General features: G+C 35.9%; 1 protein-coding gene across 7 annotated transcripts; it reads left to right on the top strand.

Annotated features, from left to right (window-relative positions):
• The first annotated feature begins 2,037 nt into the window (after positions 1 to 2,037).
• Positions 2,038 to 21,695, top strand: LOC127866039 (uncharacterized). 7 transcript variants are annotated; one of them, XM_052406278.1, is made up of 3 exons: positions 2,038 to 2,104; positions 18,235 to 20,012; positions 21,032 to 21,695. In XM_052406278.1, exons 2-3 carry the CDS (start codon positions 18,306 to 18,308, stop codon positions 21,230 to 21,232), a joined length of 1,908 nt encoding a protein of 635 aa, XP_052262238.1. In that variant the 5' UTR covers positions 2,038 to 2,104; positions 18,235 to 18,305; the 3' UTR covers positions 21,233 to 21,695. The 7 variants fall into 7 exon arrangements, with proteins under 7 accessions (XP_052262238.1, XP_052262237.1, XP_052262240.1 ...); XM_052406277.1 differs by lacking the exon at positions 2,038 to 2,104 and adding an exon at positions 4,081 to 4,227; XM_052406281.1 differs by lacking the exon at positions 2,038 to 2,104 and adding an exon at positions 12,743 to 12,927 and having other exon boundaries at positions 18,235 to 19,695.
• Positions 21,696 to 22,501: the final 806 nt, after the last annotated feature.

Below are 22,501 nucleotides of genomic sequence, written 5' to 3'. Positions count from 1 at the left end.
ATATATACTTATTTGATTTTTGAAGGACTTTCCAACCATCCCACTCAAGCTTTTGCTGTCAAACTTGAAATAAAATCTTTAGTTTGTTATATTTCTTAACAAATGTTCAATAGATTGTGGGAAATATACCTGAACTCAGACTCGTCTATAAAATACAACTTTAAAAACATAAGCGATCAATATGTTTTAATTTTGGTCCTCTTCCACTTAGAATATGACTATATTACATTGACCTTATTGAATTAGAACAATTTGCCCATGATGGCTTACGTAATACTGTCAAGCACTCGAATAGTGGAGTGTGCTGTCTTCTGACAGCTCTTGTTTTGGAAGAAGTTATTGCGTTTTGTTTATAAAAAAAAATAAACAAACTTTCGTGGGCGAGTTATATTTTTTTTTGCATTCTTTAGCGCATATTATCAACGTTTTACTTTTTTCAATGAGTTATTGACCTTTGTTTAAGAGTCTGGCAGCTCTTGTTTTTGCAATACTGATTATACTGAGTCATGTTTATGCCCTCGGATCGAATGATCGGGGGTATATCATTTTTGGCCTGTCTGTCTGTCATTGTATGTGTCTGTCATTGTATGTGTCTGTCACAAACTTTAACCTTGGTTAAAATTTTTCAATAACTTGCACTATTGAAGATACATGTAGCGACTTGATATTGGGCATTCATGTGTATCGCATGAAGCTGCATATTTTGAGTTTTGAAAGGTCAAGGTCATCCTTAAAGGTCAAAGGTCAAATATATGGCTTTAAACGGCGCAGTAGGGGGCATTGTATTTCTGACAAACACATCTCTTGTTCAAATATCAAGTCCAATGAGGGACGGATCTTTTATAGTCAAGAATATATAAATTAAGGGAAATTTACATTTAACTGGATGATTAACATGTGTTCAATATACTCATTTGCATGATTTTAACCCTATGTGGACAACGGGTATTTTAGCGCTTGCCTTCTTTATAGTTTTTGCATAAATACGATTATTTATAGGTTATAGTTTTTAATAAGTGTAACTCCAAAATAAATATTGAAAGATAGTGAATTTATGTTGTATCTTTATGTTAAAATATGTTTTGGTATACCCCACACAGGTTCATATGCCATGTTTGAAAAATAGTGAACGTATTATTGTAGTCTAGGTGTGAACTATACTTATAGAACACTTTGAGGAAAACTGTTATAAAATAGGCGAAACAGTCTAAACACGCAAATATTAATTGATAGTTATCAATTTCATTTCAAAAACATATTCAAGCAAAGATCCAAATTGATTATTCAACAATAATGAAGAGAATTTGCTTGTTTTTTTAAATACATTTTTTAACTGTTTCACCCTGTAGTGAATGAAAAGTGAATTAATATTACCTCTCCACATCTGTTAATGTGGATGACATCGGGGAATGGTGCGTCAAAAATTGATCTGTACTAAATAAGATTTTTTGCGCTATTATCTCAGAGATTTGATGTTCATTTCGGGTTATTACTAGTATATCGTTTCATTGACTAAACAAAAGTCCTTTATACATGTTTGGCATTACTGTAATCAGTGGTTTTGCCAACCAGTCAGTGCGCATGCCGATATTTATTGCTAATTTTTGCCGGAAATCGTTAAATACATTGTAGCAGTAAAATTGCACAAATTTTAAATTTATAGTTATTAAACACTGTATATTATGATTAAACTGTCTAATAAATATACACTTAATCCATCCATTTCGGACTAATATCTTCATGTTTTTAAATATGTTAAAGCAAGATTATACGATTTTGTCAAATATTTATGAATTTATATAAAATGTGTAAAAACTGATTATACATATATTTCAATATAAATTAACATAAAAGTTTCGAAAATTGCGAAATAAGCGAGATATTTAATTCTGAAATCGAAAATGTCTGTACTGTCGAATTCGCCAGCATGTATATCATGCATGTACGATGTGAATCTTAATTTAGTTTAACGGTTAATTTTAAATCCCTGCAACGATATATATTCATACGACACACGAACCAGTGCAGGGAATCACGTGGTCAGAATTGAGAACACATGGCCGCCGATGCCTCGCTTAGATGGAAAAATTGAGTGTTCAAACAGGTACATCTTCCTTATTACCTACTTGTTTTTAATCGGATGACGCCTATCATACGGCCAGCCGGAAGCGGTTTCATCGAGTATCAACCGTTTTCCTCTGGTTGGTCTGAGTGTGGAGTTTACTCATGGAATAATTTGCGATTTCCTGAACCGTCAATTGTTGTTGTACATGGACTAACAATAGTATAACTGTTTTCACACTAATTAGCACTGTTTAAGTACCAATTGTTCATGTGGACGCATTGTAACTGACAAAAAATGGATACATCGATTGCTCATGGCGTTATTTTCAAGGTAAAGTTGAGTTTCGATTGGTTTTGACGATTGTTGTTGAGCACGCACATGGTCGTTATACACGGGCAACTTCTGGAACAATTGTTGTTGAGCACACACATGTCAAGGAATACCGTTTTCTCCGCCGAATAAGTCTAAAACAACGTCGCATTGGCATGTGCTGGTACATGTAACGATACTTATCTTATGTAAAGGCACTGAAAATGGCGATATGGCGGAATTGTCCGAAGTGTCCCGATTGTAGTCCGTTTTGAGCCCAACACAGAGGTGAATGTAATGTAACCGTCGTGCAAGAGATTGGCGAACACTTACTCTGATCCTAATAAAAGACGAATGCTTCGGTTATTGTAAGAAAATATGAACGAAATATCTTTGTCGCAATCGGCTGGGGGCGCTTATTTGTTTTTGCTGCATTTTATGAAATTCTTCAATATATAATTTGTATTGCCCATTTTGTGTTATTGTAACATACTTTATCAATATATTACACTTTAACATCCATAAAAAATCGTTTAATCTCGCTTTTACATATTTTTTAAAGCAACTGTTACGTGTTTAGGCTTTAAAATGTGGCTTAAATGACTTCTCAATATGCCAAGAGATGACATGGATGTATCATAAATGGTGTTTATTTACAATAAAATAAATCATCTGCCACAAGTGGTTTTTGCAGGCACCCCAAGTATAGGTCCCTGGGTTTATGACACCATGAACGAGAAAGAGACCTCACGTGAGTGTTCGCACGTGTAAGTGCCAGCTTCTAGTGGACATTGGACAATATGTGCATGGCTACTACCGTATACATGATTCTTTTTTTGTACATTTTATTGCATTGCATTTCAGGCAATGCCGTATTTTGCTAATCCACGCCATTACATAACATAACCTTTAATTTCAAATAAAGTATCATTTGATGCAGTGATGATAAATTTATATTCATATTTGTATTGGCTATGTAGATGTTAAAATGTAAGTACAGCTTTTTTACCATGTATGTTTTTTTTTCAAACAAGAGAAATAAACTGATTAAAATTCGATGAGTCTGCCTATTGGTATGATCCGAATGCATGTAAGAAGATTATATATTAATTTTGTAAAAATGAAGTTATATTCGAAGCTTAAGTGCCGATGACAATACAGTGTATGGTGAAATATATTAATGAAATAATACAGGTATTTAATGTATTAAAACTAGGTACCTTTTTAAAATCAAAATAAGTGTCGAAGCGTTTAACTATAAGTGCCGAAATAACCAATTTCGAGTGCCGAAATAACTACCGAGTGCTGAAGAGACCAAAGTACGAAGTGTCCAGGTGCCGAAGAAACTAGAATTGAATGATTTTGCAAGAGCTTTTATAAGCTCCGGAGGGTCAGTAGCTTGGAGTTGGATAATTGCAACTACTACGGTTACAGGACATTCAAATGTAGATGTATGTGAGATCATAGAGATGCAGAGTGGTCGTTCCATGCTATCACACACAATTTGTTCCAGCTAAGCTGGTTTCAGTCAAATCTCTGTGCGGATGTTGAAAACGACAATTTTTCTGCAAGATTGTATCAGCAGACGATTTATTGAATTAATCTATAATGCGGAGGATTCCGGAGATAGTCGAAGTATCATTATTCAGATTTTACAAGCGGTTGATAATTTTGTTAAAGAGTAACTTCCCTTTGAAACAAATACACCATGTAATAACCAAGCCACGATGGGCATCCATGTTGTGCACATTGATGTAAACTGCACTTAAATAGCATGATGCATGTGTCCAGAATTTTAAATTACGGAATATTAACAAGTTGGTGCCAACGAAGGATCAACAACTATAACCCTTGTGAGTGAACTGTATTTGTTAACCATACATCCATTTGCAAAGGGTTTATCCCATTTATTTTTCGACCACGCTTAACGTCGATTTAACGTTTTGTGCTAATCTATGTTAGTTTATAGAATGTAACTTCTATTAACTGTTATATGCACATACTGTTGTAAGGGATGTTATGGTCGTTTAAAATAGTTTTACAGATAAACAGCAATATAGAAGATGTACCCGAAAAAAACATAACAAGAAAGAGCTAAATGGAAAGTAGAATTTAAATGTGTTATGTTGTATATGTTGTCCGAATGACATGATTGAAAAATTTACTTTCCAATGTTATTAATAGTGTATGCATTTCCTTGAATGAATATTATATGAATGGTTATTAAATAGAATGCGTTTTTATTAGTATTGTTTAATTTGAGTTGCACTGCTATGAGATTAAATTTTATTTGCACTTATATGCACAGGTGGATAGCGTGTTGCTATGATATTATTTAGTGAAAACATCATTTTGAATGATAAATAATCATATTATAACGAAAAATTATCTTTTCTGAAAAAAAATTCACTTTCAAATATATAAATAACACGATATGCAACTCAAAATCACCCCAAAACGGGGTGCATCGATATGAACAGCCATATCTTCATCAAGTGTGCAGCGATTTTCACGATCTCGGTCTTATTCAACGCAGAAATGAATTTCCTTTTTGGAAATGTATATGTCTTGCAATATTTTTTACAAATGCTGGGTCAACTTTTAAGAAATAACACGATACACAACTCACATGACCCAGTTGACAATGATCACGCAGTCTTTATGAATGAAATCTCCAGTTGTAAAGACACACCTTCGCATTGGAACTATGAAATCTCTCGTTTGTTTAAAATGTCATTTAGTTGAAATGTATGTCAACAAAGGTTTCAAACGGCGCTGGACAGTTAGTCTTGATGCAAAATATGTAACGACAAGAACGGTAATAATATTTTTCATACGTTTTATTGAATTATGGTATCGAGGTACATGCACTTTGTAGGGAAGATGCCCTTTACTCCGTGAAGATTTCAGTCTTAAAGACTGCATGATCATTGTCAACTGGGTCATGCGAGTTGTGTCCTTTTTGCCAGGTACACCTGATGAACACTGCCGACATGTGTATGAAAAATAAAACATCAGAACAGAAAAGTTAAGATAGACATGGGATTCTTAAACACAAGAGAAATGACTGATTACAACAAGAATACCTGCTCTTCCTCCGAGTACGAAGAAATGGTGGACTCTGACATAGACCTCGATGGTAACTTTAACACAAATACTGAAATGGGGTCAAAAAATGAACATGAAACTTATGATGGAAACAAAACAGTATACACTGAATATCAAGAGTTGCCAATAATCAAGGTAAACGAGTTCAGATTTGGCGAATTGAAATCGGAAGTAAATGAAGATGTTATAACTGTTGTAGATACATCGTGGCAGGAACATGAGCCGAATATTTATATTAAACATGAAACTCAAGATGAAAACAACACAGAATTCACTGAATCTCAAGACAAAACAAAACCGGAAGAAAAAGGAGATATGACCCTTGCTGCAAGTTCTTCATGTCAGAAAAAGGGTCTAAATATAAATTATACGAATAAATATTTAGTTAGTGAGCAACCAGATCAAGAGATTACAGGCATTGATGAAGAGTTTCGTGTGTCATCATTATTACAACGAGTTAACATTTTGTCCAAAAAATCCACGGTATCGAAACTACCAGTAAGTAATTTTTTTGAAAACGAATGTTCAATAGCTAACAGTACGATTTCTACTGCCCTGAAGGGATTAAACATTAAAACAGTGGATTTAAGCGCAATCGAAGATCATACTACGTTTCGTCCTCGTGAAGTCTTTGGTGTATGCCCGAGTAAAAAATGTAAAGAATCGGTGCATTTAAATCCCTATATTAAAATCCCAAGGTGCGACGAAAACATTAAATTAATTAATAATTCTTGTAACGAAGCACGAAGAGCAAATGATATTCAGCTTACCAATGGAAATAAACCTGTTTTATCCACTTTGGGCGATCGCGATTCAGACGGAGATTTTATTGGATCATCTCAACTGAATTATATTTTGCGTTCAAAACAGTTCAGGATATCTAGTGATTTAGAGCCTACCACTGCAAATACTACATATGGTTTTAAATCAGCTGGTTTCCGTTCTGCCAAACGACATAGTTTTTCTAATAAACGTAGTCGTAGTCATAAGCGTCTTGTTAGAAATCGAAAGCGAAGAAGTGGCACAAAACCATATGAATATCCTCTGGAAGATAGTACACTTCAGCAAAACAGCCCCGTAGATTCGGATGTAGATGTTGTTTATTTTTCTGAAAAAGTGGATGATGATTCTGATTTAGAAGTAGACATTGTTGCCGAATGGGACAGTAGTGAAGCAATTAATAAAATGAGGGAAAACATAAACCGTGATCATAATTATATTCCGATGAACAACGGGATCACCCCCTTGGATCAAAATAACAGTTCTAAAAATCAAAATGGTGTTAAAGTTAACATCCTTCGTGGCCGGATACAGAAAAAAGCTAAGAAAAGTTATCCAAACTTAGCATTGACACGGAAACCTTGCGATATTCAACATCACAGTCGTGATATTCAACATCACAACTGTTTAGAACGGTTAAGAAGGCTTGAAATGAAAAATCTTTTTAACGATCTCAACAGTATTGTAACGAAGAACCCTTCTCCAAGAGATTCAAAGATAAGAATCATCCGACTCGCTGAAAATGAAATTCAGGCGTTAAAACAACGCCAGCATGTATTGTTAGAAGAGAAAAGGCTATTTGCTCGTCTTGTGGCTGAGAAGAAAAACTTTATTACACAAAAACAAGTAAATGATAAGTAAAAGATCCATTAATACCATAATCATACGTATGACACTATGGCTTTTTATGTCTCAATTTTTATGTGTAAATAGTTTCGTTAGCTTAGAAATTGTAACGAATGAAATTTTATCCCATCACCAGACGTGCATTGTCGAAATAAACCACTGTGGAATAAATTTTCCTATATTTCGGCAATGCTGAAATATAGCTGTCACGCGCGGCGGACTCTTATAGTCATATTACTCGGAATCAACTATTTCATTTTAGTAAGTTCGAATCAGATTCAACAAAACAAACAATGTGATACCAAGATTCAGCAACTTTTTCAGGAGATAAGTTCTTTTAATATCTACTTTTTTTGCTCACCTTAGCACAATGTGCTCTCGGTGAGCTTTTGTGATCGCTTTTGTCCGTCGTGCGTTGTGTGTCGTGCGGCGTCAACATTTGCCTTGTTAACACTCTAGGGCCACATTTATTGTCCAATCTTCATGAAATTTGGCCAGAACATTGGTCTCAATTATATCTTGGATGAGTTCGAAAATGGTTACGTTTGCTTGAAAAACATGGCCGCCAAGGGTCGGGGCATTTTTCCTTATGGCTATATAAGGCTATAGTAAAATCTTGTTAACACTCTAGAGGCCACATTATAGTCCGATCTTAATGAAACTCGGTCAGAAGATTCATCCCAATAATATCTTGGACGAGTTCAAAAATGATGCCGGTTGGTTGAAAAACATGGCCACCACTTGGGCGGGGCTATTTTCTTATATGGCTATAGTAAAACCTTGTTAACTCTCTAGAGGTCACATTTATTTTACGATCATCATGAAACTTGGTCAGAAGATTTGTCCCAATGATATCTTGGATGAGTTCGAAAATGGATTTGGTTGCTTAAAAAACATGGCCACCAGGGGCGGGGCATTTTTCCTGATATGGTTATACAGTATATGGCTTTTGTAAAACCTTGTTAACACTCTAGAGGCCACATTTATTGTCCAATCTTTATGAAATTTGGTCAGAAGATTGGTCTCAATGATATCTTGGATGAGTTCGAAAATAATTATGTTTGCTTGAAAAACATGGCTGCCAGGGGGCGGGGCATTTTTCCTGATATGGCTAAAGTAAAACCTTCTTAACACTCTAGAGGCCACATTTATTTTCCGATCTTCGTGAAACTTCGTCTGAAGATTTGTCCCAATAATATCTTGTTATCTCAGGTGAGCGACTTTGGGCCTTGCAGGCCCTCTTGTTTCTATACTGATTCTACTAGTATATTTCAAATATCAAGTCCAATGATGGACGGGTATTTTTCAGTGAAGAATATAAAGTTTTATCCTTAAAATGGTATGGAAATCATAATGTTTATATTTTTATGAATTCACATTGTTAATTGTGAAAAGGTAAAGGGAAATTTACATTTCACTGGATGAAACATGTGTTCAACCCACTTATTTGCATGATTATGACCATTTGTGGACAATGGATATTTCAGCACTTGCCCTCTGTATAATTTTTGCATAAATAGTAAATACGGCTATTTATAGGTTATATTTTTAGAAAGTGTAACTCCAAAATACATATTAAAAGATAGTGAATGTATGTTATAGCTTTATGTTAAAATATGTTTTGGTATACCCCACAAAGGTTAATATGTCATGTTTGTTGTTAAAAAAATAACATATTGAACGTAGTATTGTAGCCTAGGTGTGAACTATACTTATAGCACCGTTTTAGGAAAACTGTTCTATAATAGGCGAAACAGTCTAAACATGCAAAAAATAGCTGATATTTTTCAATTTCATGTCAAAAAGATAATAAGTTAAGCAAAGATCCAAATGTATCATTCAACAATAATATAGAGTATCTTCTTGAAACTGCTTGTTTGGGTTTTTACATTTTTTAAATGTTTCTCCCTTTCAAAGCGGTCAGTGCACAATTACCAGGGCGATGGCAGGGGTTGTCACATGTACTTTTCGAGACTTCTTATCATGTGACGGTGCTGGCTAAGCTAGTATACTTGAATGCTTTGAGCTTTTGTGATTACATGTGTACATGCATATAGCGACCCGGGGGTCAGTAGCTGGGAGTTCGAGAATTGCTACTAAGGGCTAAATGCATAGTCTGTACAATATATGTTTTTGTGTTCATGTTCAAACGCACTTGTCAAAAGAATGATTGGACAACCGATAGTTAGTAAGATTTTCGTCGGGAAAAGCGTTATTTAATATTGGACGATACATTAAGGGTCGAATCGTTAACTTTACCCTTAATTAAAAGTCCGCTCGTAAAAAACTGCAGAGATTTAAGTTTTGACGTTTATAATGTTCAGAATTTTTCTTTTGAATTCCATCTGTTTTCTTTGTATAATATGTTCGCTGGTATACGAGTAATTAGACAAAATATAGAATCCAAAATCTCGATGAATACAGTGTTATTTTATTTTTGTTGGTACAGAAGGATTTTTGGAGCGAATATTAAAAACGCGTTGATGTTTCTCTTAAGAATCTATTTCACCAGAAGATTTCTGTATTAATCTATGGTGAATATTTGCAGAAATTTATTGACGGTTACTAGTTCTGCTTGAATCAACGGAAAACCACCTGTTCCATCCTGGAGAAGGTATTTTTCTGTGGGAGAGGTATATTCTTCAGAGATAGAGAGAGATGAAGGGAGGGAGGTGGGGAGAGAGAGAAAGGAAGAGGGAGGGAGAGAGATCTTTGTTGCTTTTTACAATGTATTTTTGCATTTCAAAATAGAAAAAAAATAAAACTGATTAAAATTCGATGTGTTTGCACTATTTGTATGTTTATAATTAATGTACCAAGAATATATATTTATTTTGTAAAAATGAAGTTTGTGTCGAAGCTTAAGTGCCGATGACAGTACAGTGTATGTATTGAAATATATTAATTTAACAATACAGGCTTTTAATGTATAAAAAAACTAGGTACCTTTTAAAATCTAAATAAGTGTCGAAGCGTTTAACTATCAGGGCCGAAATAACCAGTTTCGAATGCCGAAATAACTGCGTAGTGCCGAAGAGACCAAATTCCGAAGGGTCCAGGTGCCGAAGTAACTAGAATTCAATGATTTGAGCTTTTATTAGCCCCGGAGGGTCAGTAGCTGGGAGTTGGATAATTGCAACTACTACGGTTACATGACATTCAAATGTACATGGATGTGAGATCATAGAGATGCAGGGTGGTCGTTCCATGCTATCACATACAATTTGTTCGAGCTATGCTGTTTTTAGTCAAATCTCTGCGCGGATGTTGAAAACGACAACTGTTCTGCAAGATTGTATCAGCAGTCGATTTATTGAATACATTTATATTTCGGAGGATTTCGGAGATAGTCGATATATCATGATCCTGATTTTACTAGCGGTAGCATGAGCCAATGATTTTTTCCCCTACCGGTGAAACCGGAGGGGACTTATGGTTTGAGCTCAGTCAGTCAGACAGTCAGTCTGTCGGTCAGTCTGTCTGTCACACTTTTCTAGATCCTGCGATAACTGTAAAAGTTTTTCATATTTTTTCATGAAACCTGAAACATGGATAGATGGCAATATGGAGATTATGCACGTCATTTCATTTTGTTCTTACGTCGAGAATTCTGGTTGCTATGGCAACAAATAAAAAAAATACTGAATGGTGGAGTTTCACCGGTAGGGGACAATATTGCTAGGCAATCTCTTGTTTCAAACATAAATAATTGATGTAAAATGCTTGCAGGAATAATCTTTAATGTTTAAGAAGGCATTTTCTTTTTGTTTTAATGGATTTCTTTGAAAATTATACTTTTTATGAATGTTTTGGCAACAAGGGATTACGCACTTTAAAATAATGTATTTAATTTTCTTACAAAAAAATGGTACCATAAGTAGCATGAAACAATAATTTTAAAAACATAAGTATTTGATGACAAATATCATCAATGAGTGCAGAGATAATGTCTAGGGTCAAATAAAGCATTTTTTATAATATTATTTGTAATAGGTTACTCTGAAAATTTCATTTTTTACGATTTGTTTGCAACAATTAAGGGGTTATGAACTTTAAAAAAATGTTATTGTGTTTTTAGACCAAAACTGGTAGTATGATAATACTGGGTGACATGCACTTCACCAAAACATTTATAATTATATTGTTTATTCTTGAAAATCTATATCCCCTATTCACTAAAAATACTACTTTTGATCAGCAAATTCACATACAATGATGTTTACATTTATTTCAACGAGCATATAGCCTCTTTTTATGCCCCTGGATCGAAATATCGGTGGCATATTGTTTTTGGCCTGTCTGTCTGTCTGTCATCTCTTGTTCTTTTTATTCAGCCACAAGTTCTTCTCAGCCACTTAAGGGTTATGTTGACTTTGTTTTACTAAATGAAAAGAAATTCTACACTTTAAGACATTTCATGAAATGTTTCATGTCTTTACAACACCCAAAGGCTAATAAATTTAGAAATCAAGTACTTCAATACTAACATGACCATTATACGCGGGCAACCTAGCAACCATAATTTGTTAATATCTTCCTATCAAATTGTTATATGTGTCATGAATCATTTGATCGGAAAACATTTAATGTTTGTTATAACTTTTAAATAATCCAATGAAGTGATATTGTTATTGACCGATAAACCAACATACTGATTAAAAGGGAATATTTTATAAATTATTTGCATTTTGTATTAAATGCGTAATATTTGCCTAAATCTTTTTCAAACTTAAGAGAAATCTTTATAAAATTGACGACTTTTATAAAAAAAACATTAATGAAATAGAAGTTTCAAGATAAAAATAAATAATATAAGTCTAATCAGATATTGGTGATTATTCCCAATATAATTGAGTGACTGAGCTATGGGAATTGATGAAACTATCGGATGGAACGAAAAATTATTTATTATTTATTTATTTGACAATATTTTATGCACTTAAGTTAAGCTTTACGGCGTGTTTATAAGCATTTATAGAAAGTGTTCCTCACCAAAATCAAGGAAATATTACTTGTTATTTTATCTTGTAATGGTATTCAAAAATTTTGTGGTACAATATTTGAGAAAACGAAAACTTGTAAGCTGAAATTTTCTATATGGTTACGGAAATTACCGATCGTCGGTTTCAAGGCTGATAAACTTGAAATATGCAAGCTATTCTGTCGTTTGGCATTTATCTGTCGATCCATCTGTACACTCGGTTATTTCCGTAATCACTTGTAAAATAGTAGCAGACACAAGTTTAAACCAAAATTCTTATGTTTTACACAAAAATTCTACTTCTTTCTTGCTTTATACTAATACATGAATGCTTTAAAAGTAATATCGCATTAGTTTCAGCCAGGAACACTGTCTATGACCGCGAATAAAAACATAACACACTTTTTGGTTTGCGATTTTTTCTTTCTAAATAGCTTGCATGTGGCATGTGATAGAATGTTCCGCAAGGTTAATATCTTGAGTTTATTTATTGGATGATTTAGGACTGTATCATCCAATCAGAAAAGAGCTTTTAAACGTAATTTAGACCCATGTTAAGCGAGGTAATAAAGTACCACTTTTTGTTCACTGCCAATTTCAGATATATCGAGTTGCATACTTTGTTGTTTCATTCTACTAGCTGCTTGATAATGTTGTTAAAGAGTAACTTCCCTTTGATACAAATACACCATGTAAAAATCAAGCCACGATTCTAATCCATGTTGTTCACAAGATTAATTTAAACTGAACTGAAATAGCATGCTGCATGCGTCCAGAAGTTTTGATTACGGAATAATAACAAGATGATGCCAACGAAGGACCGACAACTATAACCTTTGTGAGTTCAGTGTATTTGTTTACCATACATCCATTTGCAAATGGTTCATCCCATTGATAGTTCGGCAATGCTTAACGTTCTATTCTAATCTATGTTAGTTTATAGAGTGTAACTTCTATCAACTGTAATATGAAATTCTGTAGGCAGGGATGTAATGGTGGTTTAAAATAGTTTTACAGATAAAAAGAAATACATGGGATCTATCCGAAAAAACATAATGGAAAAGATCTAAATAGAAAGTAGAATTTAAATGTGTTATGTTGTATATGTTGTCCAAATGACATGATAACATTATAAAGAAGTGAAACTCCAGCTGCTGGAGTAGTATTGAATTATTGTTATAAACAATTAGTAGGTCCTTTATTTAATGACATGACACTTAGAAGCGGGTGTACCTATTTCCGAACAGCGTCTAATTCCGAACGAAAATTTAAACGTTTACAAACAATATAATTCAAGCATGAACTCTGACATATGACATCATATTTATGACATCATAACTTAACTCTTTCCGTTTCGTCCATGTTTGAGCGGCAACGAAGTTAAAATTTTGAAGAATCTCGGAAAGTCGTTTCACCAACCAGTCAAGTGAGTGGAATTACGCAAATCTCAATTTCACCTTCACTAATTCCTAAGGTTACATGACGTCATTAAAGTATTTCCCCGATCAGGTTTTGCTATTCTATTGTTAGTTAGGCATTTCCCAACTAGTGTGTATGCTCTATTTATAGCTTCCACAAACAAAAAAGGCAAAAATCAAGTGTTCGGAATTACAACCGATATATTAAACAATGTTCATTATTCCGAACGATTTTTTTTAAAAGTGTTTATCATTGAATTTTACTGCAATAAAGCAAAAACTTACAAGAATATTGTTTTATAAATTACCAAAACATAAAATAAAAGGCTCATGTCTTGACACATGAATTCGTTTTATTTTAGATATTATGAGTCGTCAATTACAAGCAAAACGTAGAAAGTACGACCCAGAAGTGGTTGGTCGTGCAGTCGAAATAATAAAATCGGGTACAATGACGCTTGGCCAGGCTTCCAAAACGTATAAAATACCCAAAACAACACTCCATGATCGTGTCCGTGGGAAGTACGCAACTGACCATATCGGTGCGAAGACCGTCCTCAGTGCTGACGAAAAGAAACGAATTGCCAACTGGGTGGTCCATATGAGTAGGGTTGGCTACGGTCGAACAAGACATGAGCTGTGTACGGTTGTCCAGAAGATTATCAATGACGCTGGCAGAGAAACCCCTTTTCTCGAAAACAAACCGGGACGGCAATGGTTGCGTGGGTTTTTTAAGCGTCATCCGTATTTGTCCGTCCGCACAACTATCCAATTAGGGAAGGAGCGGGCCGTCATCACTACAGAGAAAATTCAGCGTTGGTTTGCCGAATTTGAACGCTACGTTAAGGATGAGCTCAAAGATGAAACTCTGCTGCTTGATCCTAGTAGAATCTACAACGCAGACGAGACGGGGTTCTCTTTGTGTGCACACAAGAATAGTAAGGTTGTTTCAAAAAAAGGAGACCCCGTCGTATATCATTTTGGCAACTCGGACAAGACTCAGATGACGGTGATGGCAGCAGCAAGTGCTTCTGGTCACTTCGTAACGCCAATGATAATCTACCCTGGCCAACGCTTCGCATACGACCCCTTAGATGGCTTCGAGGAAGCTGCGTTTGGTCGTTCTGAAAACGGTTGGATGGACTGCGAGGTTTTCGTTTGTTGGCTAAAAAACGTTTTCATACCTGATATTAACGCCCGCCAAGTAAAGAAACCTGTGTTGTTATTGATAGATGGGCATTCTACGCACATCACAATGAAAGCATCAGACACGTGCCTTGAAAATGGAATCGAGCTTTACTGTCTACTTGAACACTCATCACACTTGATTCAGCCTCTAGACCTCAGATTTTTTGGCACACTTAAGGCAGCATGGCGGCAGTCAGTGCGCGACTGGCAAACCCATAACGTTGGTCACTTTGTTACGAAACAGAATTTTGCGAGAGTGTTCAAGCAAGCTTGGACTGCAAGTACAACGGTTGACGCTGCAGTGAAAGGTTTCCACGAATCTGGCCTATTCCCTCTTGACCCGACCAAAGTGATGCACTCGATGAAACTCCAGCCAAGTGCAATATTTTCAGGAGAGCAGCTTCTCACGTCGTCACCAGCCAATGATGTTTCGGTGAGCCATCATAATCAGCCTGGCGCCTCACCCGCCCGTGTAGAAACGTTGCCTATCCAACCAGTCGCCCCGTCTGTCACCACACTCGACCAATCTGTGGACATACCGGTATTAGTAACAAATAATTCGGTCGCCCCGTTGGAGAGACAGCCCAACCAGTCCGTCACTGCGACTGCCATCGCACCGTCGGAGAGTCAGCCCAACAAGTCCGTGACTCCGACTGTAATGCTACCCAACCAGTCAGGCGTCCCGTCGGATATTCAGCCGAGCCAGTCCGTCACTCCGACTGTCATACTACCCCTACAGTCAGTCACCCCGTTGGACAGTCAGCCCAACCAGACGGACGCCCCAAATATCATGTTAGACAGGCCATCGGTCACTTTGTCTGTCATACAACCCAACAGCCCCCAGACTGTCACGCTACCCAATCAACTGATCGGAATGTCCGACAGCCAACCCAACCAGTCCATCGCCCAAACTGTAATGGTAACCAACCAGTCAGAAGTTCCATCTGTTTCACCATCCAACCAGTTGGTCACCTCGACGGTCCTTCTCACCAAGAAGTCGGCGACTAATGAGGTATCGCCAGTAAATAAGACAAACTCACCTGGCTACTCTCCCTTTGCAAAGCATTTGAAATTACCGACATTATCGTCACTCACCGAAAAGCAAAAGCCAAATGTCCAACGGGTTCTCATGCCTAAGGCCATCACAGGGTCTACCTATCGCTCTCTGTTGCAGGAAAAGATACAGAAGAAAGAGAAAGAACTGCAACAGAAAAGTGAACGAAAAAGAATAAGAGAAGAAAATAAGAAAAGGAAAGAGGAAGAGAAAAAACGAAAAAATGCTGAACAGGAAAAAAAGAGGGAGGCAAGAAAGGCTGAAAAACAACGCAGACTTACCATAAAAAGAAGAAAACAAGAGAACGAGGAGGCAATTCTTCGGGAAATCAATGATTCGTTATCAGACAGCGACGTCCAAGTTGAGGCCGGCAAATGTTTTACGTGTGAGAAGACGTATGACAACTTTATTGAATGCACTAACTGTGGCCGGAGATTTCATTTTGCATGTGTTGACATAGAAAATCAGTTGATTTGCGATGAACTTCCTTTTGAATGCAAATATTGTTGAAATTTGAAAGTGCATAACTGTTCAAATTGTTGAAAACATGTTCTTGTTTTGATTGTTCGTGGAATAAATTAGTCTGACTGTTTCTTTTCTTTGAATATTTTACATTTTTGGAATGCACTTTGAGTGTTCGGAATTAAAACCACCAATGTTCGGAATCAAAACCAGTGTTCGGATTTAGCATACATCACTGCCTTTCCTATAACCCAAAAATAATAGTGTACGATGACCCATACACGCAATCGATGTTTTTAAAAGGTCCCGTATGCGTTGTTGTTTCTAAAAATATCATCGATTTGCGGAAGTGTGGTTATGTTTCCGAACTGTAGACTTTTTTGCTTAGATGTTCGGAAATAGTTGCACCCGCTCTACTTTCCAATGTTATCAATAGGGTATGTATTTCCTTAATTGAATGCGTTTTATTTCCCTTGTAGTATTGTGTATTTTGAGTTGCAATGCTATGAGGTTAAATTTATTCACACTTATATGTATCATGAACATTGCTGAGCCAAGTGTGAGGTTGAGCGCTTTAAAACCGGTTAACCCCCAATGCTTTGCATTGACCATTCCAAGGCGGTGAACCCAGCAATTGGTCACTAGCCATAAAAAGGACCTAATAATGGTTTATAATAATGAGAATGCAATACTGCTCCAGCAGCTGGAGTTTCACTTCTTTATCTTGAAGGAATGTAATATAAAGAATCATGCAAATTATGCAAGATTATGGAATTATGGAATTATGCTCTTTCTCGTCCTTATTACAATTTATTTAACTTAAATCTTCTTTTCTTACATTATAATATAAGTATTAAAAAGAGACAAAGTTCGGTACCCACTACTCATTTCTACTTGCGTAATTCGTAAAATATCATCATGTGACCTTATTCCGATGGAGACATAATTCCGGTGATATTTGTTTACACGAAGAACGAGTATCTCGTGATGACATGAGCATCACACACATGCCATCCGCATATTTTGTTTTGCTATAAATTCAACAATTGCAACAAATACTAATACAACAAAAATGAGGAAAAAACGCGTAGGACTATATTTCAAATCTTACTTCATATACAATATTCAAATTTTATCCATATTCAATACATTATTATATACTATTTCTCACCTTTCAAACGTTTCCACATAAATTGCACTGTGAAGGCAAGCAGACCACCGCACCAGTGTAATCACAACACTTTTATTGCCAATATCAATGGACTATTCTCCCTTTCATGCCATATAATCGGTATAGGGTCACTCGTGCAATTTGTTAAGGCTCTTACATTATACTTGGAAGTAGCATTTCTTGCATGACAAAGCAGTGTGCAAATATAATTACTTGAGATGGATTTTACGATGATTAAATAATTCTTTGAATCTAAATCATTTAATTTAGCATTTTTGCATTTATCAAGGGTTTTTGTTAATAGTCTTTTATATCACTGGAATTTTGTCACTGGAGGATATAATATTGAAGAGGACACAAAAAATGACCGGAACTCTTTAAAGTGCACAATTATTGTGAGATTAAGAGTATTCAGGTTTGAAAAATAAGCTTATCTTTCTAGCTCTTTATGTCCTCGGGATGGTGGCATATAGCAGTTGAACTGTCGGTCCCGTCAGTCTGTGCGTCCGTCAAAAAACTTTAAAATTGGTCATAACTTTTGCAATATTGAAGATAGCAACTTGATATTGGGCATGCATGTGTATCTCATGGAGCTGCACATTTTGAGTGGAGAAAGCTTTGGGTCAAGGTCATCTTTCAAGGTCAAAGGTCACAAAACAAAATCCAAGAAAAGTAACAAGCTTTAAAGGGAGATAATTTCTATTTTATATCATTTGGCAGGTACAGATCATTTTCACAAGGGAAGTAATATTTTTTAAAGGGATATAATCAATTTGTTTTTGTTATTTTCAAAGCGGCGCCGTAGGGGGCATTGTGTTTCTAACAAACACGTCTCTTGTTGCTTTTTGCCAGGTACACCTGATGAACACGGCCGACATGTGTATGGAAAATAAAACATCATAACAGAAAAGTTTAGAATTTATATGGGATTCTTAAACAAAAGAGAAATGGCAGATTACATCAAGAATACCTGCTCTTCCTCCGAGAACGAAGAAATGGTGGACTCAGACATAGACCTCGATGGTAACTTTAACATATATACTGAAATGGACTCCAAAAATGAACATGAAACTCGTGATGGAAACAAAACAGAATACACTGAATATCAAGAGTTGCCAATAATCAAGGTAAACGAGTTAAGATTTTGCGAATTGGAACCGGAAGTAAACAGAGATGTGATAACTCCTGTAGATTCATCGTGTCAGGAACAGGGTCCGAATATTTATACCACACATGTTACTCAAGTTGAAAACTACACAGAATTCACTTATTCTCAAGACATGCCAAGAATCAAAATTACGGAGTTTAGTTTTAGCCAAATTAAACCGGAAGAAAAAGAAGATATGACCATTGCTGCAAATTCTTCCTGTCATGAAAAGGGTCCAAATATAAATGTTACGAATAAATATTTAGTTAGTGAGCAACAAGATCAAGAGATTACAGGCATTGGTGAAGAGTTTCGTTTGTCGTTATTGCAACTAGTTAAAATTTTGTCAAAAAAATCCACGGTATCGCAACTACCAGTAAGTAATTTTGTTGAAAACGAATGCTCAATAGCTAAAAGTACGATTTCTACTGCCCTGAAGGGATTAAACATTAAAACAGTGGATTTAAGCGCAATTGAAGATCATACTACGTTTCGTCCTCGTGAAGTTTTTGGTGTTTGCCCGAGTAAAACATGTAAAGAATCGGTGCTTTTAAATCCCTATATTAAAATCCCACGGTGCGACGAAAACATTAAATTATTTAATTCTTGTAACGAAGTACGAAGAGCAAATGATATTCAGCTTACCAATGGAAATAAACCTGTTTTATCCACTTTGGGTGATCGTGATTCAGACGGAAATTTTATTGCATCATCTCAACCGAATTATGTTTTGCGTTCAAAACAGTTCAGGATATCTAGTGATTTAGAACCTACTACCACTGCAAATACTACATATGCTTTTAAATCAGCTGGTTTCCGTTCTGCCAAACAACATAGTTTTTCTAATAAACTTCGTCGTTATCATAAGTGTCTTGTAAGAAATCGAAAGCAAAGAAGTGGCACAAAACCGTATGAATATCCTCTGGAAGATAAAGCACTGCAGCAAAACAGTCCCGTAGACTCGGATGTAGATGTTGTTTATTTTTCTGAACAAGTGGATGATGATTCGGATTTAGAAGTAGACATTGTTGCCGAATGGGACAGTAGTGAAGCAATAAATAAAATAAGGGAAAACATCAACAATGATCATAATTATATTCCGATGAACAACGGGATCACCCCCTTGGATCAGAATAAAAGTTCCCAAAATCAGAATGGTGTTAAAGGTAACATCCTTCGTGGCCAGTTACATGAAAAAACTAAGAAAAGTAGTCAAAACATAGCATTGAAATCGAAACCTGACGATATTCAACATCACAACCGTTTAGCACGGATAAGAAGGCTTAAACTGAAAACTCTTTTTATAGATCTCCACAATATTGTAGAAAAGAACCCTTCTCCAAGAGTGTCAAAGATAAGAATCATCCGACTCGCTGTGAAAGAAATTCGTTCTTTAAAAGAACGCCAGCATGTTTTGTTACAAGATAAAATGCTATTTGCTCGTCTTGTGGCTGAGAAGAAAAACTTCATAACACAAAACCAAGTAAATGAGAAGTAAAATATCCTTTATTACCATAATCATATGTATGACATTACGGCTTTTTATGTCTTAATCTGTATGTGAAAATAGTTTCGTTAGCTTAGAACTGTCAACGTATAAAATGATATTTCCACAACTACGTTGCATTTACATCTGATGAATTTCAAAATAAATATTAGTGAATACAATGCAAGATAAATCCTTATTCGTTTTGCAGTTAAAATAAGTATACAAATTTGTAGGAACGTATGGTTGGTGCCGGGACGGAGATATTTGATGTGATTAGGCTGGGAAGGTGAAAACAGGGCCAAAAGTTGTTACTTTTTTAAGCCTTACCAAATAAACTTATTTGTATTCATGCTTTCCTAGTTATTCTGTTTCCTTCTTAATCAATATAGCTAACAAAAACTTCAGAAACTCTTCCAGGGGATAAATTCTTATTCGTATCTACTTTTTTATGCCCCTTCGAAGAAGAGGGCCGGGGTATATTGTTTTGCACAAGTCCACCAAATGGTTTCCGGATGATAACTCAAGAACGCTTAGGCCTAGGATCATGAAACTTCATAGGTACATTGATCATGACTGGCAGATGACCCCTATTGATTTTCAGGTCACTAGGTCAAAGGTCAAAGTCACATTGATTCGAAATAGTAAAATGGTTTCCGGATGATAACTCAAGAACGCTTAGGCCTAGGATCATGAAACTTCATAGGCACATTGATCATGACTGGCAGATGACCCCTATTGATTTTCGGGTTACTAGGTCAAAGGTCAAGGTCATAGTGACTCGAAACAGTAAAATGGTTTCCGGATGATAACTCAAGAACGCTTAGGCCTAGGATCATGAAACTTCATAGGTATATTGATCATGACTGGCAGATGATTCCTATTGATTTTAAGGCCACTAGGTCAAAGGTCAAGGTCACAATGACAAAAAACGGATTCACACAATGTCTGCCACTACAACTGACAGCCCATTTGGGGGGCATGCGTGTTTTACAAACAGCCATTGTTTATTACAGAACGCCAACTACGTAGATAAAGCTGCGGAGCTGGCGGAGCATGTGCTAGTGGAGGAGCGTATCACCCTGCGAGATGATGTCAACTATCTACAATCGCAATCTATGCAAAAAAACTTAATTTTTACGTCAGTACCGGAGGCCGCCGGAAACAGAATTGAAACACCGAAGACAACGGAGAAGATGCTGCGCAAGCGCGTTTAAACTTTCTCAGAAAGTAGTAACCTCTATAAGGTTTGAACGATTGCACCGATCCCCGGAGTCGTCGACGCACGGCAGTATGAGAAACATTGTGGCTAAGTTCACTTACTTTAAAGACATGGACATGGTACGAAAAAAGTGGAAAGAACTTATCGGCACGGCGTATCGCGTTTTGACCAATTTGCATCGGAAGTAGTGCCGAAAATAAAGGAGGTAAACTCACGTTTATGGCCTCCGACACGCTCTACATTAACGGCATCCCGATGCGCTCGTATGAGCACGGCGGTGTTGAAGTATTAATTTTTCTATAAAAACATCTAGGAACATTTGTAACAATAAGTGCGATCCTTAATTTTACTGTACAATAAATAACATTACCGCATTTATAGAACTTATATGTTCTTACCATCTATTGTGTTGTTTTGTTTTAGTATTCTAAAATGACTATTAAAGTTGTATAATGTTATGTTGTTTTTCCTTTTAATGTTACAGAAGTGTACCGTAAGTCCGAATAAACTGTCTGTCTGTCCGTCATAAATGATAACACTGGGAGAACCGCATGGGAGCGGTCAGTGCGATGATTGTGTGTCTAAACAGGTTTTCGGGTAACCCGAACATCACTTTCTAAACCATCGTCTGAACGATCTCATTCTAATGTACCTGTGCAGACAGGGAATGACACGCATGACTGCGCGTTAAAAGAGTACTGCACACATATTGCCACTCTGGATCAGCAGACGATTTATTTCATAAATCAATCTCTGGGTTAATGGTCGCCATCTTTCGAACTACTTTCAAAAGTACAACAACAACAATAACAGTAGGAGACAATTTTAATTGCGAAAAGTTGAAAAATTGAGTACATGTGCCACGGTTGTTGAGTGGAATAGTGTTATTTTCAACTGTGTACGAAGCATGTGAACTGGTAGTGGAATAACCGCATTGTTGGTGGAAATGGAATTTAGAAATATATCTACCTAATAATTCATCATTTTTCATGTCATGATCGTGTAGAATTATCATCAGCATCATTTCTGAGGAACATTGCAATATTCAAAATACAAGTGTATCATAGCTATGGTGCTTTTGACATAGTTCACTAACCATCAAGACTGAAATGATTCATGCACACAGGTAAAGTAAATAATTGAATTTGCGCAGAATGTTTATTTTTTACAAATTATTATTTAATTTAACCAATTTATTTTAGATAGATTGCACTGAAACTCAAAGTCTAAAGCTTAGTAAGACACTTAAGCCAGTTTTCTGAGA

Source organism: Dreissena polymorpha, chromosome 2 (genome assembly GCF_020536995.1).
Source record: "Dreissena polymorpha isolate Duluth1 chromosome 2, UMN_Dpol_1.0, whole genome shotgun sequence".
NCBI lineage: Eukaryota > Metazoa > Mollusca > Bivalvia > Myida > Dreissenidae > Dreissena > Dreissena polymorpha.
This window is presented reverse-complemented; position numbering and strand designations above follow the sequence as displayed.

Excerpts from the sequence above, each read along its gene's own strand:
- LOC127866039 (XM_052406278.1), top strand. The coding sequence starts at position 18,306 with ATGGGATTCTTAAACAAAAGAGAAATGGCAGATTACATCAAGAATACC. Across the intron at positions 20,013-21,031 it reads ACTTCATAACACAAAACCAA|AACGCCAACTACGTAGATAA; the intron begins GTAAATGAGAAG and ends TGTTTATTACAG.